Source organism: Chlorocebus sabaeus, chromosome 11 (assembly GCF_047675955.1).
Source record: "Chlorocebus sabaeus isolate Y175 chromosome 11, mChlSab1.0.hap1, whole genome shotgun sequence".
Lineage (NCBI taxonomy): Eukaryota > Metazoa > Chordata > Mammalia > Primates > Cercopithecidae > Chlorocebus > Chlorocebus sabaeus.
The window spans coordinates 76,886,064-76,913,785 of record NC_132914.1 but is presented as its reverse complement, the minus strand read 5'-3'; the positions used below and the strand labels follow the sequence as shown (position 1 = coordinate 76,913,785).

Sequence of the window (27,722 nt, the reverse complement as noted above, 5' to 3'; positions counted from 1 at the left end):
TAGTCATAATACTATAAACATTGAATGTTTATTCAATAAAAATCATGATATATAGTGGGAGTGTAGGAATATGAAAAGCATATGTGTTATTAGTGTATTAGAGCTAAATCCTCTTCTATATCTAAAAATGGAAAAATCAAGATATACAATAGCAGATATGCACATAAAAAATAAATATGAAGATCTCTTAATGGAAACAGTTACAAAGTTCAAAGTTTTGGGTAGGGTTTTCAGAGTGGATAAGGTAGAGAGCAGATTGCTGTTTTTTGTTACAATCCTTATAGAACTAAAGTATGTAATTTTTTATACTATGCACATATAATATTTTGATGTTAGAGGATGAATTGCATATGTTCCAGAAATATCTGCATTGAAGGCAAAATGGCTACTTACCAATATACTAGCTATCCATACATATAATAATACACTTCCTCAAAATCATTTAAGACTAGCATCTAGAATAGGTTTCACTCTGATATATTAAAATGAATGTTTTGTCAGCATTATCACCATATTTCATTATATTATTAAGGGTAAGTGAGTCGCTAAAAATCGGTTATTTTAGGCTAACTCAGACGTGCTCAACTGGGGAAGAATTTTATCCCAGGGACCACGAGGCAATGTCACATTACAGGTGGGGGTTTCTTATCGGTATCTAACAGGCAGAAGCCAACGATGCTGCTAAACAACCTACAATGGGCAGGGCAGCAAAGAATTATCCAGCCCCAAATGTCAATAGTGCTGAGGTTGAGAAACCAAGCTTCAAGTCTTTGAGGATTATTTCATCAGAACACTATATATAAAGATTGATGGTATGCAAACATCTTGCAATTTAGGACTGACTCAGCTAAATACCTCAGTGCAATGTTGGAAGCAGTCTGGCTGTGAAATATATCTTCGGGACTATTGAGAATGGTAAAGACAAAAGGTATAATAAATGATAATAACAACAAAACACAGAGCTTTGTACCTCAATAATCTCTTTCATCCATGGTTCCTAGGGCACTTTATAGACTAATAATAACTACTCTGGTACTCACATACCACCTTTTATCTGAGGACTGCAGGCACTTTCACAACACTCTCACAATGTAGGAAGTATTATTATCCCCATTTTATATGTAAGTAAACAGAGGCACAAAAGTTAAGCAACTTGCCCAAAGTCACACAAGTCAGTAGCAGCCAAAATTCCTGACTCAGAACCTATTAAGACTAAGAGAACTGGTTTAAGCCATGCAGTGAGAAATTTATGTGGCATGTTATCCTAGTTCATTCAAAGTCTATCGTTTTTAGGTTGATATTGTATATTCAATGCCCCATCTGTTTTAATTTCCTATTCTCTCATACACTTCTTAGAGACCAAGGACTGTTAAGTCCCTAGAAGGGACTATGTTTACTGAGTGCCTTCCTCGAATCAAGCACATTTTATGTGCAGTGTCAATTCTTAGGACAGCTTAAATATAATGTAATTGGGAGGCTGAGAGCAGGAGAATCGCTTGAACCCGGGAGGCGGAGGTTGCAGGGAGCCAAGATCCCGCCACCGCACTCCAGTCTGGCGACAGAGCGAGACTCCGTGTCAAAAAAAAAAAAAAAAAAAAGTAATTCTTGCTGATTTTATAGTACAGAAAGCTTAGTACCAGCTAATGTAAACATGCCCCAAAATCCCTCAGTTAGCTGACTATACCCTTTCCACTATATCCTGCAGCCCTTCCAAGAGAAAAGACCTCTGGTAAGTCACAAAGCATATTAATGTGAATACGTTTAATGTCCCAGCCTCCCTTACTCTCCTTAAAACTCAGAAAACAAACTAATGAATACGTAATTCAGAAATTTCAGGTGGCACACTGGGGTTGGTACTAGCTTAAACAGCCGTTCAGCCTTTTAGACCTATTCCCAAGAAAAGTCTTTAATTTTTTAAGGATTTTTCCAGAGCTCTCTCCATACGTTTCCCACAACAGCCAGACCAAAGACCAAAACTGTCTTTCCCCGAGAAATATAGAGCATATGAATCACTTTCTTCTGTCTCCAGTTCTGTGGCAGGCAAAAACTGATTGCTCACTCACCACGTGCTACCTGGGCAAAACACGAATATTAAGTAGGAAGAAAGGTTTATGTTAGGTAAGAGTGACTTAGGGCTCTCCTACTTTTTCACAAAATGGAGACCTGGTATTTGTAGCCTCCCACAATGATGTGCCCTGACATTACTTGGATATAGAAAGGTCAGTCTTCTCAGGTGCGTCAGTGGCAGCCCACCCCGCTCTGATCCACAAATTGTAGATGACTTGCATCTGAGGATAAGCCTCTGGCATGTTAATTATGAAAAAAGAGAGACAATCACTGCCCCAGCTCATCTCACATTAGCATCAGTGTAGCGTTATTTGGTAGGGAGCTTTGCTGCTAAATTCATTCCCTGTAAAGAGGAGATGCAGAGACAGGGTTAAGCGGAAAACTCCGAGACTGGAATCGCCAATATAATAAACTGTCGAACTGAGTTTTTTCTCCCGCAACCCTAAGATACTTGTAAGTCCTTCCTCTTAGCCAACCCTTTTCAGCAGCACACCGCAGTTTTCTTAGAATGAGGGTGCTAGGTTTGCTTCAATTCTTTCTATTCTTCTGCCCGCTGCCCTAGTACATCTGAAAAGGGAGCAGCGACTAGGAAAAGAGACACGTGGGTATTTTCCCATCCTGTCTAGTCATTCCCTGAATCATCACAAGTTATCGCACTTTTCCCCTTAGCCAGCAGCGTTCGAGACTTTTTCTCAAATAATTCGGTCTTGTACTTAAAAGGAAGAGTGGTGGGAGAAGAGAGAGGCGGAGAAGACAAGCAAGGAGAAGGGCGTGGAGTGCCGTTCCCGCCCCGGAGTCGGAGGCGCCGGGAGGCCGGACGCCGCGAGGCTGCTAGCCCAGGAATGTGCGGTCCAAACCGCCGGCCGCGGGCGGAGCGCGGCGGGCGCGGTGTGGTCGGCGACGGGTGCGGAGTAGAGGACGGCGGGCGCGGGGCGGGCTGCAGCGGCGGGCAGGACGCTACGCCGCGCACCTGAGCGCCGGGGGCGGGGCGTCAGCGGCCACGACCCTTCCCACCGCGCGCCGCGCCCCTCAAGCGCCGCCTCGGCCTTTTCCGCTTGTGCTTCGGCGCCACTCGGCTCCCTTCCCGCCCCTCGCTCCCTCCCCTCCCTCCCTCTTCTCCCTCCCTCCTGTCCTGGGACTGCCTGGAGCTCCGCACCGCGAGTTTGCCGCGGCACTTTCCGCGCGGCGGAAGAGCGCGCGCCAGCTTCGGCACACCTGGGTGCCCGATCCCAGCCACACGCCTCGTCCCCTACAAGCTTCTCCGAGGTAAGGGGCTGCCCCGCCGCTCGCTCACACCCGGCCCTTTCCCCACTCCGCGGGACAGCTGGGTCCCCGCCTCCTCTTCGAACCGACTAGGAACTCCGCGCCTCGCCTTGGGAGTGGGAGTGTAGCTGGCGGGGACCTCAGACCGGCGGTGGCCAGAGCGCGGGGCAAGCGATACGACGGGCCGACAGGTGGCGGGTCTGGCCGTAGTACCTCGACCGCCGCCGGCGCGGACCCTGGTGGGGACGGGGCTGGCGGGCGGGCCGACTAGGGGGTGGGGTCAGTCCTCTCTCCTCCCTTCGAGGGGGCGGTGATCGTCGGGGTCCGCACTGTAGGTGCGTGGGAGAAACTTCGCAGGGTGGGGACCCGGCGGCTGCTCGCCGGTAGGGACTAGTGGGCGCGCTCTGGGTCTCCGAGGGGCGCAGCCCGGGGCCAGACCTTCGGGTCGGGCGGGGATCTTACGCTTCCCTTACCCGCCCCCTTTTGTCTTTCCCCTCAGCCCCGCCGGCTGCTGGGGGAGCGGCGGCCGTCCCGCTCCTGGAGGTCGTCCCCTGGCATCCTCGGGGCCGCAGGAAGGAAAAGGAGGCAGCGGCCGGAGCCCTGGTGGGCGGCCTGAGGTGAGAGCCCGGCCAGCCCCTCTGGGAATATGGCGACCGGTGGCTACCGGACCAGCAGCGGCCTCGGCGGCAGCACCACAGACTTCCTGGAGGAGTGGAAGGCTAAACGCGAGAAGATGCGCGCCAAGCAGAACCCCCCGGGCCCGGCCGCCCCGGGAGGGGGCAGCAGCGACGCCGCTGGGAAGCCCCCCGCGGGGACTCTGGGCACCTCGGCGGCCGCCGCTGCCAACGAGCTCAACAACAACCTCCCGGGCGGCGCGCCGGCCGCACCTGCTGTCCCCGGCCCCGGGGGCGTGAACTGCGCGGTAGGCTCCGCAGTGCTGACCCGGGCGGCCCCCGGCCCGCGGCGGTCGGAGGACGAGCCCCCAGCCGCCTCTGCCTCGGCTGCACCGCCGCCCCGGCGTGACGAGGAGGAGCAGGACGGCGTCCCGGAGAAGGGCAAGAGCTCGGGCCCCAGTGCCAGGAAAGGCAAGGGGCAGATCGAGAAGAGGAAGCTGCGGGAGAAGCGGCGCTCCACCGGCGTGGTCAACATCCCTGCTGCAGAGGTGAGCCGGCAGCTTCTTCCCGGTGTCTTCCTCCTGGGAGCTACCCGGGGCCCAGAGTTTTCCTCCTCTGGCTGGTACTTGTCCATTCACCGAGTTAGGCAGGCAGGGGGTGATGGAGTTTTACTCTGAACAAATGCCTCCTGGGAAGTTCCCCAAACTCAAGAGTAGGACACGTGCTTTTCAGGCTTCCTGGCCAGGTCTCAGATCCAGGATCCTTTTTTGCCGTGGTAGAAAGACAACTTGTGGCTCCAGGACTTGCCCACCTGGACTTGGCTGTTTGTGCTTGATCAGTTAGAAAAATTGATTAATGGTGGTGACGACATTCTCTAGGGTCCCACGTGCCCATGTGAAGTTACCAGTTTATTTCTCCTTTCTTACCAATGTTTAATAGCACCTGTAAAGAAAATTTGGCCTTAGCAATATCCGAGACAGATTTATCTTCCAGTGAACTCAAGATGAGTATATCCGAATGAATACATTCACTGTTTTATATAGAAATCAAATGTTTATAAGTTGTGCTCCTAAACACACACACAGTTTTTTTCTGAGTGATATTTAAGACAACAGGGATGCTTTAATAACCCACAATTCTGTTCGCTAAGACGATCTCTTTTTGAGTACTGTGTCTGAAACACATACGTGGTAGGGTTTTTTGTTTGTTTCGGGTTGTTTGCAGTTTTGAGCATTTTCAAAACGTTGCTGCAGGTAGCAGCATCTTCCATTAGAGTGACTGGTAAAACATTTTTACTAAGTGTATAATCACACCTCCCTCTACCAGAAACAAGACAAAACAATCTCAAACAAGTTTTAGTTACTTTGATAGTAGCTCATGGATTTGAGGAAGTGGTTCAACACCTTGTTTCACCTAAAGTACTTGCATCTTTTTCTCATTGACTCTTTAGCTTTCACGTTTTCTTCTCCTGGCTTTCTAATTTTACTCAACTTTGTCACCCAGTAAATATTTCGAATTTACTAACTTTAATTGTGGTTTAAGTAAAAGCATTTGCAATAACTTAGAGTGTATATTAAATACACCTAAATTTTTAGTATTATGATTTCCATACCTGGAAAATCATAGTGTGTCTTTGTAGGATGTATTTATATGAGCGTTTCAGAGATTTTTATCAGCCAGCAAAACTGTCCTCTGTGGTTTGCTGCTTGCACAAAAGGTCTGTTATTCATTAAATTGCTTTAGAAGGAATTCATAAGAGTGGTAATCAAATTTCCAGGTTTTTTTTTTTTTTTTTTTTTTAGTTAAAAATGTGAAGATTAAGGGGAAATTGAAGACAAGGCTTTGGAAAAGCTACATTCCTCAACTTGATTTTTAAAAGTAGCTGATGGTCCAAATAAAAGAATTTGTCATTTTCAATCTTTTTCTCATTGTTTATCTAACAGGGGTCTTATTTCGGGAAATATCTTGGCAGATGTTAAACTTGACTTTTTTCTGGCTGCATGTGCTAAAATTATTTTTCAAGTGCTTTTTTTTTTTTTTTAAACAAGCATAATGTTTCCTAGGGGAAGTAAGTAGAGTGTATCTTGTGAGATCCTAAGAAACATCTTTTGTTAATATCCCTGCGTTGAGTAAGAGAACCTAGTGCTGAGAATGTAGATGACTCCCCACTACAATGGAGTCTAATACTGTGGAATGTTTTTCGTTTGGGTGTTGGCAACTCCTAAATTTAATCTTCCTTAAAAACAAACAAACCAACGGTACCTTTTTTTGTCTGTGGAATTTGAACCTTTTTTATTGAATAGGGAATTGAGGACTGCTTTCTTTTAGTGGTAACTATGGCTCTATCCGTTTCAAGCTGCAGGACCCAACAAAACAGTAATGTTTTACCACAGTATCTAATTAACAGACATACTTCTTGAGTGCCTCCTCCTCATATTTTCATATTTTTCAAAACAACTTATGTATTTCAGATGATTTTAATAGTGGTAAAATAGATGATGCAAAACTTTAAAGCTGAGCCATTTTCATGTCTTTATATTGTTGCTTTTTTAGAATTGTGTGCCATTTCTCCTAGTAGTTTCAACATAGAGAATACCAGTTGCCGTGGAGTTTCTTGTGTAATATTTAATTTAACACCCCTATTTTAAAAAGCCATACATATTTTGCAAATTTTTCAGGTATGAAAATATGTAAAAAGATGAAAATGATCAATCTATCTATATTCAACAGTAGTCTTTATTTTATCTAATGTTGAGTAAGACTCTTATTTTCAGACATGATTCCCAACCAAGTTTGTATTAGTAGATTAACATGTAGTTCGTATGTAGAGATCTTGTTTTAATGGTGGATAAACATTAAGTTCCTTCAAGGAAGTACTTACGAAACTTCTGTGTGATACATGACTTTCATTACCTCATTTTACAAGTTCTATAGTGTGTATATAATACTGTTATAAAGGTACCTGACAGCAGCTAAAGATACCAGAATTGACTAGAAGATAGTTATAGGCAAGGAACCAGGTCAAAAACTGAAACTAGCCATTTGGGAGGTAGGAAACTGGGTAGTTACTGCATGTGATGGCTAAAGTCGAAATACCCAGAGCTGCTTTAATGAGATAAAATTTACTAAGAGATTAAAAAAAAAAATCCTTTTTTCTAAATTTTTACCTTTTCTATTTTTTGGTAGTAATTCACCCGAATTGGGTAATTTGGACATGGCATACTTCTTGCCAATAATTTTTATGTGTGTTTATCAGATCAGTCAACTGTTTATTACATACCTGTTAAAGACACTATCCTTCAGTGGAGAAAACAAGAATACAGCAGTGTATATTCTCAAGGAGCAAGACTATAATCTAGGAAGAAGGATAAGGCATAATTACATGAAAAAATTTAAGTACTGAGTTAACAGTTTGAAAGTCATCTTAATGAAACATGTAACTATTTATTGGAAATAGTGTGTGTTTAAAGGAGGGGATGATTGGGCTGGGAGAAGGTATTGAGGATGAGAATCTTGACCTGAGTCTTAAACTTTTCAGTACCTGTATATTTTTACATATATTCTCACATATGTACATGTATACATAATTGTTTGTATAGTATATTAAGTATCAGCATGCAGTGGTTCTTAACTTGAGCAGCACATTGATAGTATGTTAGGATCTTTAAAAAGTTTGCTTATGCTAATTCAATTCCTTGCCCTCTTTGTCCCTTCACCCCACCCTGTAATAATTGAATGGGTCTGAGATGGATCCCAGGCATTAATATTTTTAAAAGTTCCCCATTTGATTCAAATGTGAGTCAGTAATAAGAACTGTTGGGCTGCAGTCTGGGTATAGAAATGAATAGGACATAAGCCTTGCCCACGAGGTGCTCTCAGGTAATATAAGGAAATGTGAAAAGTAGAGTAGTAAGTACAGCTTAGTGCCTGGGCAAGGTACCTAACCCAGGGAGGACGAGTGACAGTTGAAGAAAGCTTCCTAGACAGTTATATACTTGTTTTCAGGGTGTTTGTGAAGTTACTGCCGTTGAGTAGGGTTGTGTGAATGGGTTAATGGAGATGGTTGCCATAGAAAATAGAATCTTTGAATAGGTAGAGGTGGCACTGAAGTTTTGGTTTAAGTGTAAAAGTTAACATATACAGTATTTAAAACTTCTGTTTTAAAATAGTGGTTGGCTAAAGTGGTTTAACTTCAGTGGTTGGCTAAAGTGCTTTACTTACTGAAGTTCACAGCAGTCTCATGTGGTAGTTACACTGTTTATCCCCATTTCTAGAGGAGAAAATGAAGACTTAGAGCTTAAATGATTCAAGATCACATAGAAAGTAAGTGATAGAGCAATATTTTAAATGTTTTTGTGTATTTTGTGTGTATGTATATATCTAGGAAAAGGAGAGTTTTTAAACATTAACCTACCTTTCATTACTGAGCATATTTCCTTAGACTTTTATAAAACTTTTTTTTAAAGGTTATCTGAATTAATTTAAATATTTGAATGAGGAAAACAGTAAAGGTATGGAATTGAATAGAATTTCAGGTCAAATTTGTGTACTCAGAGATTGCTTCTGACCCTCCAACCTATGGTGTGGCAAAATTTTGAACACCAGGCTCTTGGCAAAATGTACATTTATTTTTGACTAGTGGTCAGAAAATGTGAATCTTTGATTTTACTTAAGTGATAAATTGTTTTTCTATCAAAATGGGATCATAACACCTACTCCATAGTTTGAACTTATGTTGGTGAAAGGGAAGATAAAGGAGCATTTAACATATAGAAAGCACTTTTAAGTGAACACAGGTTAGGTCATAATTATTTAGTATGTGTATTGAATATAGGACAAGTTCCACTTAGTAAACTTTATAAATCCAGGTGGATTAAGAAATGCCTTTTGTTATTCCCATTATGCTCCAGACTGTCTACCTTTCTATGTGATGAGTCAGGAGAGAAACTAATAATGACTCAGAGTTGGAGAAAATTTGATTTGTGAATGGGGTAGATACAGTGTAAACACAGACTGCTTAGTGTAAAACCTGGGCTGATATTAGCCCAGCTTTCCTAAATGTTTGAGCTCACTTGTAAAGTAAATTGAAATTTTAATATTATCAGGATTTGTACTGAGTTGTCTGAGCTGGGATGCCATTTCTCATAAAAATAATAATTACATAATTAAAGTAGTTGACATTTATGATGTGCTTATTAAGTGCCAGGCACCTTTCTAAGCACTTGATATACATTAGTGCATTTAATTCTCACCACAGCCCTATGGGAAAATGGGGAAGAGAGGGTATCTTACTTACTTCAGGTCATATATGTAGTGAGAAGTAGATTAGAGATAGTCTGCACTCACAGTCTTGTGCATAATAAACCATCTTACTGCACTTCAGTGTATTACATACTGTATACCTAGTTTAAGAAATACAAAGAATATTTTAGTGTTAAATTGTTAGTATATGACTATAGAATTTGAAAATAGCCCTATTTATAGAAGATGGGTGAAGTGAGACTTTAATGGAAAATTTTGAGAACAAATGAATATATAGACACTGGCATTAAAATTCTTACTTAAAATCAGTATCCAGCTAGTGGCCTGTTTATACTGTTTCCTTCCTTCCCTCCTTCCCTCCTTCCGCTTTTTTGAGATGGAGTCTTGCTCTGTTGCCCAGGCTGGAGTACAGTGGCATGTGGTGTGACTCAGCTCACTGCAACCTCCACCTCGCAGGTTCAAGCAACTCTCCTGCCTCAACCTCCCAAGTAGCTGGGACTTCAGGTATGCACCACCACACCCAACTAATTTTTGTATTTTTAGTAGAGATGGGGTTTCACCATGTTGGCCAGGCTGGTCTCAAACTCTGGCCTCAAGTGATCTACCCGCTTCAGCCTCCCAAAGTGCTTGGATTACAGGTGGGAGCCACTGCACCCAGCCTATTTATGCTATTTATTATTATTTCCGCGTTTTTCTTTTTTAGCACCTATGATGTGTGCCAGAAAATAATTATGCCATTTAATAGCAAGGTTGATATAATGTTTTACAAGTATAAAATTATTGGCAAATATTAGGGTTTGACATTTTCTCAGTGCTTTTTTCCTTTTTTTAAAAATTGAGATATAATTCACATACAATAAAATTTACCCTTTTAAAGTGTACATACAGTTCAATGGTTTTTTTAGTATTCACACGGTGTGCTCTTAAGTGCTTTTATATTTTCATCTTTATTTTTCATTATGTTCTTAGAACCTCTGGTCCCTAAGTTTTAGCTTTCCTTTCAGTAAAGTGATAGGTTATTCAAATTATGAGAAGTCATTAACTTAAAATAATTTAATATCAGCCTTTCCCACATTTTACAGAGAAAATGAAATTATTGTAGGAGCTCCTCAATTTTAAGTTTCTTAAACTTGGGCACCCACTACCATTTGTTTGCAGTGGAATTTAGTATAATAGGTATTTATTAGGTTGGTGCAAAAGTAATTGCGGTTTTTACCATTGAAAGTAAAGGCACCAACCTAATAATTGGATTAATTTTGCAATTGGATTACTTTTGCAAAAACCTAACAATTTAACTGAGTGTAATACTTTCAATTTACTTAAATTTTTACATATCTTTCATGGAGATCTGCAAAGCTCTGTCATCTAAACATTTGGGAACACTGATTCAGAGTAAAAAAAAAAAAAAAAGGAGTTTCCACGCTTACCGTTTTAGTTATAGTACTAGAATCAGTGTCCTAAAAGATGTGTCTGGGGGGATCATCTCTACCAGTATCACTTGTGCTGTTTATTTAAAATGCAGATTTCTGGGATCCACCCCAGTCCGGGTTCGGGATTTTATCTGAGAGTCTGCATTTTAACTTGAGTTAAACTTGAGTTTAACACTAAAGTTTGGGAAGAACTATCTTAAATACCCTGTACTAGTTTACTGATCCGGCAAATGAAATGAATACTGATTATCTTAACAGGATTGTTGCATGAATTAAATAAAATGATGTTTGTGAAAATATTATAAAAATGCCCAAATCACAAATTGTAGTTACTGTATAGGTTAATTTCCTATGAGGTTGTTAAATATTCTCATTTTTTTCTTCCAGTTAAAAACTGTGCATATTTTAACAGAAGGTTGAGCTACTTGGAAATTCAAAGTACTTTAAACATTTATGTAATGTCACATACTTAGTGCAAAGTGCTGTGTCTGCTTTGCCTCTTTTCCAGAATTTAGACAAGTCTAGACTACAGAAACACCTCAGATAGTTAATGTGTAATTAGAACTTTACTTTCACTCGTTTTTAATTTTTATGTATCTTTAAGTGAAAGTATATAATTGCGTTTATAAATGTATTTGATAATTAGCAACTCAAACTTTTAAAGCATTGTGTTTGCCATCTTATCAAACTACTATCAAGTACAAAATTTTTCCCCATTGATTACAAATCTTACATGTTAGACCTGTAAGCATCCTTGACTGGCAATTGATTTGAAACATATTTGGTTAACTGCTGAGTCAACTTTCTGTTTAGATCTTAGGCTATTGTGTTATAGCCATATACCTGCATGTATAGAATTGAGCCTCAGCCATCTATTACATTCTCCTTAGGCTATGTAAAAATACACTGGGCACCATGGCTGAACAAAATTGCAGGAATATTTAATTTCTGAAAGCAGCAAAATCACACACTTCAAAAGGTAGAAAGAGCTCCAGCAAGTTCAAATCTTAGCATGTCAGTTGACTAGTAAATGTTTATTCTGTGATAGTTTTTGGAGATTTTGTCCAGCAAAATTTTGTGGGTCACAGTGTATTTTTCAATGATAGCCTCATTTATTTTAGGTAGTTGAGGAAATAGGGTAGTTGTATTCTGAAAATTAATATTTTGTTAGGTTTTACAGAAATGAACAGATAGGAGAGAATTTATATTGTAGATTACAATTCTGTGGCAGCTGAAACTTTGTTTTCAGGCTCTTCATAGTAAATTCTATGGGGCCAGGCGCCCTAGCTCACACCTCTAATTGTAGCACTTTGAGAAGCTAAGGTGGGAGAATCAATTGAGCCCAGTAGGTCGAGACTGCAGTGAGCTCTGACTGCTTAACTACACTACAGCCTGGGTGACAAAGTGAGACTCTGGCTGGGAAAAATCCAAACAAAACAAAACTCTAGGGGGACTAAGAGAATAGGATAAATAAACATAATAATATACAGCTTGAAATATAGAACTGAAGCAGATAAAATTAACTTAAGAAGACATCTTTTAGACTAAGCTTATCTGTGGTCATGTAAGCAAACTACTTAATATTTTACAATTTGCAGGTTACATAAAGTATCAATTGATTTTCTATTATTTTTGGAGTTTTTTTCCAGAATATGTTTAGTTATATTTAAGAAGAATATAAATCTCACAACAGAGTTAACATTTAGAAGATGGTACTTGAAGAATAGAAATGAAAAGTACAATTACATTAGCTGAAATAATCAAAGAAGTTACTTTTAGGTTTCAAATTCTTGAAATTCTTCTCCATATCCTATAATGTAAACAAAAGTTGGTGTAAGTCAAATTTATATAATCCTAATTTTTTTCTGCTGGTAGAAGTAATGTGTTAAAAAGGTGATGTGTTCACTGTAGTTCCCTTATAGAAATAAATCCAAGAAAAGGTGGAAAAACCTATTATCTTATACATATTAATATTTGTGTTTCTACTCTTATTTCTGTGAATCTGCTTGAGAAATGGAACGACATTATCGATTTGTGTGTGTACTTAACTGCTCATCATGAGTATTTTTATAATGTTATTCTATAACTTCAAAAATAGGGGTAGATGTGGATTTTTTGTTACATGTTTTTCTAGAGACAGGGATCTAGCTTGTTCCCCAAGCTGCAGTACTATGGTGTGATCACTCAGCCTCAAACTCCTGGGCTCAAGCGGTCCTCTTGCCTCAGCCAACCAAGCAGCTGAGAGTACAGGCATGAGCCACCATGTCCAGTTGGATGCATGTGTTTTGTGCTGTTTGATATTACAATACTTAACCGTTACTTCATTGGGAAAGGACCTTACTGCTTATCTACCTTATTATGTGGCTTTTTGGTTAGCCCATAAATAGTCTTAGATAAATAGCTATTTCTTTTCTTTCTTTGTTTTTCCCTGAGACGGGGTCTCTGTCACCCAGGCTCAGTGCAGTGGCACGATCATGGCTCAATGCAGACTCAACCTCCTGAGTTCAAGAGATCCTCCCACATGAGCCTCCTGAGTAGCTGGCACTACAGGCTTGCACCACCACGTCTGACTAATTTTTTAAATTCTTTTGTAGAGATGGGGTCTCTACAGGCTGGTCTTGAACTCCTACACGCAAGTGCTCCTCTCGCCTTGGCCTCCCAAAGTGTTGGGATTACAGGTGTGAGCCACTCCACCTGGCCTATTTTTTTCTTTTCATATATTGTATTTCCTGAAACATTGCTCAAGAAAAGTGTTTGTGCCATTGAGCCTCACAGGTATAAGTCCTTTAGATAATTGTGAAGGATGACCAGAGGTTTTTTCTTTTTTTAAACCTCTATAACCTTTGATTTCACTGGGAAATTGGTGGTTAGAGCTGCAGTAATTATAAATATATGTATGCTGTAGCTCAAATAAGTTCCTGAAACTTATCATGGTATGCAGAATTGCACAGTAAAAACTGTAGGGCATATGTGAAAACAGAATTTGGGGCTTAACACTCAAAAACTTTGTCAATGGCATTTAAAAAGATAGAAACCTAATAAAAACTAGCAGTTTCACATATGTTAAATGCTTAATAAATACATAAATACTACAACAGATATGACACTTTACTTTGAAAAATACCTAAACTTTTTAAAAACTATGTGTTAGAAGGATTCCAGCTTGTGAATTACGGTAGGAGGAAGGTTATCTGAAATTGGAGCAAGAGTGTTACACCAGATGTGGATGGGTGTAGCTCATAACGTATGCAGTGAACTGAGGTAATGCATATATTTCTATGTGACTGGGTTGCAGTTAACTGTGCCTGCTGAGCATTTCTTGCATTTGAACATAAGCAAATGCAAAATTAGTGTTATTCTCAACTTTTTCCCTAACGTACATTCATATCAGTGGCATTGGGACAAATCCATGTTTTTCTGAACAAATGTTACAGTGCATTATATGTCTACCCATACATAGATATCTGTATCCCCATCAGTCTATCTAAAATACGTAAAATGTTGTGAAAACATAGAAAACAATGGCTTGGGAAGATCAATCCAAGTAATGACATAGAGGAAAGGTATAGGAAGCAGAGAAATGGGAGTACTCATTTAAGGGTATACTAATAATGACTGCTAGGGAAATGGTGTTAGAAAAGGAAAGGAAGGATAGATTTCAGAGACATTTCATTGGCATTAAAAATTATATAACTGGGCCAGGCGCGGTGGCTCAAGCCTGTAATCCCAGCACTTTGGGAGGCCGAGACCATCTTGGCTAACACGGTGAAACCCGGTCTCTACTAAAGAATACAAAAAAACTACCCGGGCGAGGTGGCGGGTGCCTCTAGTCCCAGCTACTCAGGAGGCTGAGGCAGGAGAAGAGCCTAAATCCGGGAGGCGGAGCTTACAGTGAGCTGAGATCACGCCACGGCACTCCAGCCTGGGCGACACAGCGAGACTCCATCTCCAAAAAAAAAAAAAAAAAAAAATTACAGAACTGAATGTTTTGAGCTGGAAAAATCTTTAGAGATTATCTAGCCCATTACAAAAAAACAAAACATTAATTTAGTCTTTCCAGAAAGCTTTTAACTCAAAACTTAAGTTGCATTTCAACCTCAACCTTTTTCCTCTAGCTGAGTCTAGCATATCCCCCACTGCTCCTGGCCCCACCAGGCTAATACTACATCTGTATCAGAGATTTTATTTTATTACCTCTTACTTAAATACTCAGTCTTTACCTCCTGGTTCATCTTGTTATGCAGAAATGTTCCCTTAATTTTGCTTTACTTTAGCTTACTGTTTTTTCCCCATAATTGGTCAGTTTCTTAAAGGCAACGTTTTCATCTGCTGACTGCTCATTTCTTACTACTGTGTTGAAATTCATCTCTCTAAGGTTGCCTGTGACCTTTTTTATACCAGTGTCACCAAACTTGTGACCTCTTAATTGCCAAATGTGACAGCTTCTTTCATTCCATTTGTCCTCTCTGTAGCATTTGCCCTTGTCACTCCTCTCATATGCTGCAGCATTTTTTATAGATTCTCTTATAAGTTGGTTTCTTCAGAAACATTTGAATGCCTATTGTGTGCCCCAGGCTCAGTGCTATGTGATAGAAAATATTCACCCGTCTTTTTTTTTTTCTTCTTCTTCTTTTTTTTGAGATGGAGTCTCGCTCTGCAGCCCAGGCTGGAGTGCTGTGGCGCAATCTCGGCTCACCGCAAGCTCCGCCTCCCGGGTTCACGCTATTCTCCTGCCACAGACTCCCAAGTAGCTGGGACCACAGGCACCTGCCACCACGCCCGGCTAATTTTTTGTATTTTTAGTAGAGACAGGGTTTCACCATGTTAGCCAGGATGGTCTCGATTTCCTGACCTTATGATCCGCCCGCCTCGGCCTCCCAAAGTGCTGGGATTACAGGCATGAGCCACCGCACCTGGCCTTACCAGACTTTAAGGAACTTCTAATATTTCAGGGAATAAGATAAATAATTATAGTTTAGTATAATAACAACTACTATGATGGAGAAAAGAACAAAGTACTACTAGCACAGAAAAGGGGGCCATGGGCCGGGCACAGTGGCTTTCACCTGTAATCTCAGCACTTTGGGAGACTTAGGCAGGAGGATCGCTTGAGCCCAGGAATTTTAGGCTGCTGTTAGCTATAATGCCACTGTACTTCAGCCTGGGTGACAGCGTGAGACCTTGTCTCTAACCACCACCCTACTCGCCCCCCCCCCCCCCCGCAAGAAAACCCCTAAAGGGAACCATTAATTAAGGAACCCAGTAAAGGCTTTGCATAAGATGAGGTGGCATTATGCTTTAGGTCTTAGTTGGTAAGAAAGATTCTCCAAGTGAAGAGGGGAACACGGTAACATTTCAGGTAGAGCAAATAGCACGTGCAAAGGCACAGAACTGGGAAGTAATAGAAATAATAACTTTATATTGCATGCCTGCTGTATGTCCAATACTGCACAGAGGGCTTACTATGGGTTACATCTAATCTTCACATTAACTCATGAGGTAGGTTTTTTATATTTATCATTTTACAAGATGAGGAAGTTGAGCTTCAAAGAAGTTAGGACTTGCCCAAAAGCCATTCTGGCAGAACTTGGCTTTGACTCCAGGTCTGTTTGGGTGCCAGTGCCCACACATTGGTTATCATTGTTGGAAATAAGCAGGATATGTTCTAACAGAGGAAATAGTGATGTTCAGAAAATTCATGGTGGGGAGCGAATGGAGAACAGTTAAAGAGGATTGATATGGACCAATTGTGTTGAATTTTAATGCCATGCCAAAGAATTCAGACTTTATTCTGCTGTTCAGTATTGTTGACTGGGTACTTCCTTCCTCTGTCCATATCTATTTATATACAATAACTCTCACAGGGTTTGGAAATAAAACAGTTTTGTCTGCCTAATTTGAAATCATTAAAACGATTTTCTTGTTTGGAGGCAGATGTTCAAGAGTAGTAAACAACGCAAAATACTGTAAAGATAACATAGTAGAATAAATCAAAATTTCCATATACATTAAAAAGAAACTAGAGGATAGGATCTAAACAAAGTTGTACCAAATGATTTCTTTTGATGACAAAAATAATTATGTAATGAATAAATTTGAGAATGAGTGGGGGTGGAGGGCAGATGCTGTAGAGGTGGGGAACTCCAGTGATACTAAATTGCTAGAGTTTGATTCTAGTGTAATGGAAAAGTTTATAGCTTAACGTTATCCCTGAGTTTGTACTTTGCCCTGCACTTTAATATAAAACCAGTTTATTGCATTCTGATTCTTCTAGTTCATTCTGTAATACAAATGGTAGGAGTACAAGTGCTTAAGGATGGGAATTGCCTTTGAATTTTTCCCTATGTATTACTTGTTTAACTTCTACAAGTGTTTTCTCCCTCCATACTTCCTTCTTTCCCAGTAGTATCTTAGAGGAACCAAAGAGCATCTCCAAACCATGTTTTAGGAATAGTGTTCAGAAAATGTGAAATAAAATAGCAAATATAGGATTTGATTTCTACAAAAATCAGTTGTAAAATATTATTTATAAATTTAACGAATTTTCTTCCATTTTTATTTTTATGCATTGGGATTATATTCTATGTACATTCTTATAACCTGCCTTTAAACTTGACATTGTTGTATTATTTCATTTTAAGCTTTTTTTAAAAGGAGAAATGTTAATTATTACTTTTTTTGTTGTTTCATAAACACTTTTGTTTCATAACATTTTTATTGGATAGTGATTCTGACTATCCAGTGATAACTAGTACTTTATATTTTTGGAATACAATTCTTCGAAGCCATACACAAAATAATTGTATTTATATATCCAGAAATTTAATCATTCTACAGATATTGTTACAACATTTTTGTTATCAGTATCTTTACAAACATCATAGATGTGTTATTCTTAATGTCTACAGAATATTCTCTAATTTGGATGTTCTGGTATAGCTAGCATACATTTACTACCTTGTTAGTACATGTTAAGACACTGTACTAGGCCTTTTGAACGCTTGAGTTAATATAGTTTTTCTGTTACCAGCACTGCTAGGATTTGGACAAACTAATTTTTGTCCTTGAGTACTTTATAATCTAACCCAGAAAAACAAGATTATATAGGACAATTCTTGAACATTAAAAAATGAGTAGAATAAAAATGAGTTAAATGTTAGGTCATACTCTTGGTACAGATATTTGAGAGATTCCTGGAGGATTGAATGGTCCAGGTAATTTTCTGGAGGGAATGTGAGGTTTGAACTGAATCTTTTTTTTTAAATTTTTTATTTTTTTTGAGATGGAGTCTCGCTCTGTCGCCCAGGCTGGAGTGCAGTGGCACGATCTGGGCTCACTGCAAGCTCCACTTCCTGGGTTCACGCCATTCTCCTGCCTTAGCCTCCCAAGTAGCTGGGACTACAGGTGCCCGCCACCACGCCTGGCTAATTTTTTTATATTTTTAATAGAGGCGGGGTTTCACTGTGTTAGTCAGGATGGTCTCGATCTCCTGACCTCGTGATCTGCCCGCCTTGGCCTCCCAAAGTGCTGGAATTACAGACGTGAGCCACCGCGCCTGGCCTTGAACTGAATCTTGAAGGACTGATAAGAAATGGACAGGTGAAGAGGAGAGTTCTGTTTCACACTGTGAAAACAGAGTGGGCAGTAGTACAAAGGTGAGAATTAGTAACCTCATTGGGGTAGAGGGCTTATATTAGGAAATAGTAGGTGAAATTGAGGGAGCAGAATAGTGAAGGATCTTAAAAACAAGCCCGAAGGTTTTTGGTTTGATGTGTCCGGCTACAGGAGAACTTGAGCAGGATATGTTCATATTGTGAGAGCAAAATTTTAGTAAGATCAACTGTTGCGCTGTGGTACAAAGCAGATTAGAAGAAGGAGAAAATAGAGGTAAGGAGATTAGTTGGGAGGTTGTTGCCATACTCTAGTTGGGGAGATGCTGTGTTTGAAATCATAGAATACTATAGTAGAGAATACAGTTTATTAATACGTTTTCAGTTTTATGACTATTTAATTGACTGTTAGTGTCTTCAGTTGGAGTACATAGGGGAGCTTATTATTATCTTGAGTCACATGATAATTTGAAAGACTGATTAAATCAGAAATTGCTTATACTACAGGCTGGCTTTTAGAATATTTTATTAATTATGGGTGAAGAAAGGTATTTGTATTTTTGAATAAGCAGGCCATATTAATGTGAGATTACAGTTGTGTGCTTTTTAAACCTGGTACTATTCTAAGTCCTTCACATGTATTAGTTCATTAAATCTTTAGAACAGCTCTAGACGGGTCGCTGCTATTACTGTTATTATTTCTTTTTTACAGGTGAGGAAAGCAAAGCATTGGGAAGTTCATATTTCTGATTTGAGAAATTAGTTGCTAACTTTGCACTTGCCAAAAATAAAATTCTTGATTTTTTTTTTCCTCTGTTTCCAACTGCTTAATGGGATCAGCGTCATTTTTTCCTCTGTGCTTCCAGTTTCACGATGGAGTCAGTGTCACCTTTTAAATACTAGCCTGAGCAAAACAAATATATTAAGCTTGTTGTTGTTATTATTTTTTCTTCCCAACTTTTATTTTAGATTCAGGGGGTACATTTTCAGTTTAGCTGCATGGGTAATTTCATGTCATGGGGGTTTGGTGTACACATGATTTTGTCACCTAGGTAATCAGCATAGTACCCATAATATCCTTACCCTCCTCCCACCCTCCACTGTTAAGTAGGCCCGGTGATTATTGTTTCCTTTTTTGCATCCATGTATACTTAATATTTAGCTCTGACTTATAATTGAAAACATGCGGTATTTGGTTTTCTGTTCCTGCGTTAATTTGCTTAGGATAATTGCCTCTAGCTCCATCTATATTGCTGCAAAGGACATGACTTTATTCTTTTTTATGGCTGTGTAGGATTCCATGGTGTTTACCACATTTTCTTTATCCAATCAATTGTTAATGGGGATCTAGGTTGAATCCTTGTCTTTACTATTGTGAATGGTGCTGCAGTGAACATGTGTCTTCGTGGTAGAATGATTTATTTTATATATTTATATTTATTTTATATATGAGAGACAGGGTCTTGCTCTGTCACCACGTTGGAGTGCAGTGGCATGATCTTAGCTTACTGCAACCTCCACTTTCCAGGCTCAAGCAATCCTCCCACCTCAGCCTGCCTAGTAGCTGCGAACACAAGTGCGCCACCATGCCCAGCTAAAATTTTTTGTATTTTTAGTAGAGACAGGGTTTTGCCATGTTGCCCAGGCTGGTTTTGAACTCCTGAGCCCAAGCGATCCACCCACCTTGGCCTCCAAAGTGCTGGGATTACAGTCGTGAACCACTGTGCCTGGCCCTGTGGTAGAATGATTTCTAATCCTTTGGGTGTATACCCAGTAATGGGATTGCTGGGTCTGGATGGTAGTTGTTTTAAGTTCATTGAGAAATCTCCAAACTGCTTTCCACAGTGGCTGAACTAATTTAAATTATCACCAGCAGTGTTTAAGTGTTCCCTTTTATCTGCAACCTCACCAACATCTGTGGATTTTTGACTTTTTAACAGTAGCCATTCTGACTGGTATGAGATGGTATCTTATTGTGGTTTTAATTTACATTTCTCAAATGATTAGTCATATTGGGCATTTTTCTCATATGTTTGTTGCTACGAGTATGTCATGTTTTGAGAAGTGTCTGTTTCTGTTCATGTCCTTTGCCCACTTTTTATTGGGGTCATTTTTTTTCTTTTTTTTGCTTATTGATTTGCTTAAGGTCCCTGTAGATTCTGGACATTAGACTTTTGTTGGATGCATAATTTGCAAATATTTTCTCCCGTTCTGTAGATTGTCTTTTTACTCTATTGATAATTTATTTTGCTGTGCAGAAGCTCTTTAGTTTGATTAAGTCACACTTGTCAAATTTTGTTTTTGTTTCAATTGCTTTTGGAGTCTTCATCATGAAATCTTTGCCAAGGCTGATGTTCAGATATTTCCTAGATTTTCTTCTAGGGTTTTCATAGTTGCAGGTTTTACATTTAAGCCTTTAGTCCATTTGAGTTGATTTTTTTTTTTTTTTAAATCTGTTGAAAAGAAGTGGTCCAATGTCAATCTTATGCATATGGCTAGCCAGTTATCTCAGCACTATTTATTGAATAGGGAGTCCTTTCTCCTTTGCTTACTATTGTTGGCTTTGTCAAAGGTCAGATGGTTGTAGGTGTGCAGCTTTATTTCTGGAGTTCTCTGACATGTTCCATTGGTCCATGTGTTTGTTTTTATACCAGTACCATGCTCTTTTAGTTACTGTAGCCTTGTAGTATAGTGAAGTCCGGTAGTGTGATGCCTCCAGCTTTGTTCTTTTTGCTTAGCATTGTATTGGCTATTTGGGCTCTTTTTTGTTTCCAGATGAATTTTAGAATTTTTTTTCTAATTCTGCAAATAGTATCACTGATAGCTTGTTAGGAATAGCATTGAATTTGTAAATTGCTTTGGGTAGGGTGGCCATCTTGACAATACTGATTCTTCCTATCCATGAGCATGGGATGTTTTTCCATTGGTTTGTGTCATCTCTGATTTCTTGCAGCAGTGTTTTGTAATTCTCATTGTAGAAATCTTTCACCTCCCTGGTTAGCTTATTCCTGGGTGTTTTATTCTTTTTGTGGTTGTTGTGAATGGGATTACATTCTAAGTAGAAGAATTTAACCTTGTGAAGTGCTTATATGAGGAATAAAAAATGCTACCATAAAGTATATTACCTATTTTTAGCTCTTACTTTAAGTTCTCACAAATCTCAGACCTCTGAGAAGGTGGTGCTGTTTGGCTGGTACTGGGTTACTGAGTTTGAAAGAGGAGCTCAGACTCAGCTCTTTGAGGAGAGGCCTCCAACTGGCTGGTAACGGAGTCACTGAGGGGCACAATAAGGCTGCTTTCAGCTGTTGCTACTTGAGTGAATGCTGCTATAGTGAATAAGTCAGGCTCAGGTGAAACTGACAGGAACAGGAAGCAAACTTGAAGAACAAATCACTTCTTCCTTCTCCAGCCTTGGTTTCCTTCTCTTTCTTTGTATTGGTAGAGACTGACAGAAATATGATTAATTTGACTCACTTAATAATGGTTGTGGTAAATGAGAAATTTGACATCTAACTTGATATTTGATAATATTAGGTAATCATTGTTCGTTATTTTAGTTTTGATAATGTTGTAGTGTGTGCTGTAGAAGAATTGTTTTAGAGATATATATTGGTATATTTAGAGAAGAAATACCTGGGATTTACATCCAAATAATGTAAGACAGGTGGTGGTGGCAAAGTAATAGAAGTATAAATGAAATTGATACTTGCTGAAATTGCTGTAATGGACAAATTAGGATTCATTTTATTTTCTCTACTGCTGTATATGTTTGAAATACAGAAAAAAGTATTAAAATCATTTCTTTTTGGTGATACATTCAAGTTAATAAAACTGACTCTCGTTGAGGAGTATGAGTGTGATCTACTGCACACAATAAACTTGGTGATAAGTACCTTGGAGAGGATAAAACAGGGAGATAGGCTACAAAGTAGACGCTGCAGAGTGGTGGTAGCACTTTAGGGTTGGCAAGGAAAGCCTCTATGGAGCTAGGTATTTAGTTCCAAACTTTGGATGGAGCCAGTTAGGTAAAAATCAGGGCAAGGAACTGGGATATTAAAAATGTTCTAGGTAGGAGAATCGGAAGAGATTGTGAGGAGAAACAAAACAAAACAAAATGTTATAGGTAGAGGGAACAGACATTACAGAGGCTTTGAGGCAGGAAACTTCAAGTATTCAACTTAGAGCAAAAGTTGAGTAGGTGAGAAGAGATAGAGACCAGGTCATGGTAGAGTTAGGAGTTTAAATGCAGTTGGGAGCTGCTTGCTGGTTGAAGCAGAGGAAGTACTTGATCTAATTTTTGTTTCAGAAAGATCAGTTTAGGTTGTAGGTAAAGAATGGGCTCTGTTTGTGGGAAGGAGAGAGAGGGCAGACGACTACAGCAATACAGGGGAGAGTGAGCAGGTGGGAGGTAGGGGCCATGGAGAGACGAGATTGCATATGGAATATGTTTTATAGATAGAGCTGACAGTACTTTCTGTGAGAAGCAGAACAATCAAAATAATAATTAGGTTTTCCTTTAGAGCAATTGGGTGGATGCTGATGCCATTAACTAACAATACTTTACACTGCTATTCGTGCAGTAAAAGAATGTCATGCAGAACTATAGCTTTTTAATATTTTTATTTTTAGAGGTAAGGTCTTGCTGTGCCCACGCTGGCTTTGAGCTCCTGGGCTCAAGTCATCCTCTTGCCTCAGCCTCCCAAGTAACTAGGATTACAGGTGCACAACTGTGCCTGGCTGTAGCCTTTTTATAGAAATTATGATTGAGCCTCTTTATAAATAATCTTAACATTTTGAGTATATGCTAGGCATTGTTCTAAGTTCATTACATGTATAAGCTTATTTAATTATCCTCAAAAATTATATGAACTATTTGTCTTTATATCCCTCGTATCAAGCAAACTGAACAATTAGCATGATAAAAAACACCCCGTTAAAAAAAAGCATACACCATGACCGAGTACAGTTTATCCCAGGTATGCAAAGCTGGTTCAGCATTTGAAAATCTGTTAATGTAATCAATCACATCAACAAGCTAAAGAAGAAAAATCTCATATTATTAATAGATGGAGAAAAAGTATTTGACAAGATCCAATACCCATTCACAGTAAAACTTCTTGGTAAACTAGGAATAGATGGGAATGACCTCAGTTTGGTGAATATCTACAAAAAGCTATAGCCATATATTTGAATTTAGAGAAGCCACTTCTACGCTAACTACACATAAGGGTTATGTTTCTAGTATAGAATGTTGATTAAAACTTTTCCTGTTTTGAGGAAATCTAGCCACATGATTCTCCTAGTGAAGGGATTTAATCTTGAAATTGGTGGAATATTTTAGGTGGTAAATTGATTAGAGAAAAGATATTCCAATTATGTTGTCTAGTACTTAGTACTTTCCATTTTGTTGAATTAGAGTTTAAAACAACACCAACTTTAGGCTGTAGTGGAATTTAAAATTAGTATTTGAATGTAGTGTTCCCCCCACCCTTTTTTTTTTTGTTCTAAGGTCTTGCTTTTTGCCCAGGCTAGACTTGAACTCCTGGGCTTAAGCAGTCCTCCTGCCTTAGCCTCCAGCGCGGCTGGGACTAGAAGTTCGTGCTACTGTGCCTGGCTAATGTTTTTCCTTTTTAAGCTAGGTTTTCCTTGACAGTCTACTTTAGTATCCTTAATACTTAGCTCAGTGCTTGACATGTAGGATTAAGAAGGTGGTTCTGTCAACTAGGGAAATAATGGAAAAAAAAAACCCTAAAAAAGAAAGTGGCAAACATATTCTGATATGGAAATTATTTCATTTATAAATTGTGTTTTCTCCTAAGGTTTTGCTTTAAAATCACAAAATCTTGAAGTACACTTAAAATTTGAAGTTCAGTTTGTGATAGCCTTTTTTTAATTGTGAACTGAAGTTTTAATATTTGATACTAGAGAGTATCTGCCGATAATTTTGTGTAGTTATAAGAAAGGTTCAGTTACAGTCATTGCTATTACCTTGATATTTTGTAAATTATTCCCTTTGTAACATTTGCTGTCTCAGGAAATTTTAATGTCAGATGGAATTTTCAGAATGAGTTGAATGAGATATTTTGGCATTTTGAAACCTAATGATTTTCTATGAAGTATTTTTACTATTACTCGTTGCATTATTTTTCCCAAGAAAAAATGATGTATAATAGTGACACATAAGATGGACATCCTCCTGGTGAAATATATTACTCTTTTGATTTTATTTTGGTTGCAGTAACAGATTTGATAATTTGGTTTTTTAAGCTTTCATTACCTAATTCCATAATCTTTGAGAATATAATTCAACCAACCAACTGACCTTTTCTATAATTTAGTAACTTCCCTTGAATTTTTCTCTTGGACTTTGCTTATATACTACCAGTTAGTTGCTTAAAACTTTTTGTCATTATTAAAACTATTTACGTGGCTTTTTAAAATGGGGAAAAAACAATAGAAACATGCTGTGGTGCAACGAATGAATATAGTGCGATTAACAACTTAATTTTTTTTCCCTATTTCAAAGATCCACCTATCTTTAGCATTTTGTATATCCATAGGTTAAAAATATTTACATTTTTCTTAGAAAAGTAACCCATTTAAGAACAAAAAAGGCCAAGTGTAGTTGTTCACGTCTGTAATTTCAGTACTTTGGGAGGTGGAGGAGGGTGGATTGCTTGAGCTCAGGAGTTCGAGACCAGCCTGGGCAGCATGGCAAAACCCCATCTCTACTGAAAATACAAAAATTAGTCCAGTACCGTGGTGCACGCCTATAGCATGTTTGAACTGGGAGGCGGAGGTTGCAGTAAGCCAAGATTGTGCCACTGTACTCCAGCCTGGGTGACAGAGCAAGAGACTATCTTAAAAAAACAAACAAACCCAACGAACAAAAGAATAACTGTTTATTCATTATGTAAATAACTTATTTAACAGTTTCAGTATATTTTGGAATCTTTTTGTGCAGGTATTGTTTGATTTTTCTTTTTAAAGAACACTTGAGAATTACTCAACTAAGGTTAGATTATCTAGATGTTTGTTAGCGTTGCTTTCGTTGGAGGATTTGAAAATGAAGTATGTATAATTTAAGATGGTTATTAGGAGTTTTTAAAAATATGTTTTTTAGTTATTTAAGGTCTGCAGATATGAAAATCATGTCCCAAACCAATAATCAAGATATAAGATAATATGGCAAGTTGAAAAGATAGAACAGTGTATTTTGAAATTTGCATAGTCCTGAGAACAGATATGGCTCTACTCTATAATATGGCTTATTCCCTACCATGCAGGGAAAGTTCTGAGGCCTTTCTGATTCTTAAATCTATTTTGCAAATTACTTTTTAAGTTCTATTAACATCGTTATACAAGAAATCCTCAATTTAATATTGTTGGTCTTATATCCCTAATCTTTACATAATCTCCACTGTATGGGGAATTTTCTACATAGTTCATGTCAGTAACTCTTAGGGCTCTTTTTTTAATATCACCAAGACTGAAGTCATTCAAACCAAAATGTGAAGACTAAAGTCTTTGATGTATCTGAATAGAAAAAGATAAGTGAAATTATTTAAAAATGTACTCCATTCTTCTTTCCCTAGCTTTGTTTTGAACTGTTCCTTCATAACAGCACACAGTTGGAAGTGCATGTGTGTAAATATGTTTGTATTTGATTGGGATGAGAGTATTTCCTTCCAGTAGGAATTCCCCAACTTGTTGTTTGGATTCCTCTCCTTATGTTTGTATTCTCTATACAGGGGTCCCCAACCCCTGGGCTGTAGACCCATACTGGTCCATGACCTGTTAGGAACCAGGCCATACAGCAGGAGGTGAGCGGTGGGTAAGCAAGCAAAGCTTCATCTGTATTTACAGCCATTCCTATGGCTTGCATTACTGCCTGAGCTCTGCCTCCTGACAGATCAGCGGCACCCTTAGATTCTCATAGAAACACGAACCCTCTTGTGAACTGCGCATGTGAGGGATCTAGGTTGTGCACTCCTTATGAGAATCTAACTAATGTCTGATGATCTGAGGTGGAACAGTTTCATCCAGAAACCATCCTCCCCATTACCCCCGCGCCCCCCCCCCCCCCCGTTCCATGGAAAAATTGCGTCCCTTGAAACCGGTCCCTGTTGCCAAAAAAGATTAGGAACCGCTGCTCTATAACTTTCCTTACTTAACCAGTTTTTGTTTCTAGTATTTTAGAGGTAAAGAGTTCAGAAGTAAGATAATAGAAGGCCAAAGACAAACTACTTCAGGGCTATCTTGTGAAGCAGAAACACCACTTCATCAGGTAGTTTTTGTGGGAGGAAACACTATTAATACCCTTAGGCATAAGAGTAAATGATTCAGCTTACCTAAGGAAATACATTTTTTCCTAACTTGAACCATTAAAAACAAAAACAAAAAAAACCCACACACTTTTACTATACTATAGAAAAATCAAAAGAGGCCAGCACTTTGGGAGGCTGAGGCAGGCAGATCACCTGAGGTCAGGGGTTCTAGACTAGCCTGACCACCATGGAGAAACCCCGTCTCTACTAAAAATAGAAAATTAGCTGGGCGTGGTGGCGCATGCCTGTAATCCCAGGTACTCAGGAGGCTGAGGCAGGAGAATCGCTTGAACCCAGGAGGCAGAGATTGTGGTAGAGCCAATATCGCGCCATTGCGCTTCAGCCTGGGCAACAAGAGCGAAACTCCGTCTCAAAAACAACAACAACAAAAAAAAACAACAACAAAAAATCAAATGAACAAAAGGAAACAAGATAGTATTATCAACCCTATGTGTGAACATGTTAACTAGCTTCAGTTATTATTAATTTGTGGCTCATCTTACTTTATTGATTTCCCCCAATTATTGTTTGGAGGCAATACTAGATATCATTTCATTTGTAGATAGTATGAATTTCTAAAAGATAAGGACTCTTCATTTTTAAAGATAGCTACATTCCACTATTACATGTAAATAATAATTCATTAATATCAAGTGTCCAGTCAGTGCCCAAATTTTCATGGACATCTCATATATGTCTTTTATATTTTGTCCAAATAAGATCTATACATTATAATTGCTTGCAGTGTCTCTTAACTTGTAATCTTTACATTCTTCCTGTATTATTTTTTCACAGTTTATCTGTTGAATAAAGCTTGTTGTTTGTCCTATAGTGTTTCTCACAGTCTGGATTTTGCTGAATCCATCCCCGTGGTCTTGTTTAATGTAATCCTGTAAACTATTTCCTATAATTTGATAAATAGATTTAAACTAGTGGTTTGATCAGATCCATTCATTATTATTATTATTTTGACGAGGATACATTATATGTGGTATTTTGTACTTCCATCATGAGGAATAAAAGTCTGGTCAGTTCTTTTTCTATGTCAGCAATCACTGGTAAATTACATAGATCAGCTGTCAACTCAAAATATTCATATCTGAGACAGGTGTCAGTCAATTTAGAAAATTTATTTTGCCAAGGTTAAGG

The 27,722-nt window shown here is 39.0% G+C and overlaps 1 protein-coding gene across 2 annotated transcripts in view; it reads left to right on the top strand.

The window, feature by feature from the left end:
* Positions 1 to 3,232: 3,232 nt before the first annotated feature.
* The window catches only part of PAWR (pro-apoptotic WT1 regulator), a 90,743-nt gene continuing 66,253 nt past the window's right edge, over positions 3,233 to 27,722 (top strand). The window contains exons 1-2 of one of the 2 annotated variants that reach the window (XM_008004113.3): positions 3,233 to 3,333; positions 3,830 to 4,492. In XM_008004113.3, the coding sequence (XP_008002304.3) occupies positions 3,977 to 4,492 (516 nt within the window). In that variant the 5' untranslated portion in view covers positions 3,233 to 3,333; positions 3,830 to 3,976. Of the gene's footprint in view, positions 3,334 to 3,683; positions 4,493 to 27,722 lie in introns of those variants that run through there. The other variant, XM_073020967.1, reaches the window with a different exon arrangement.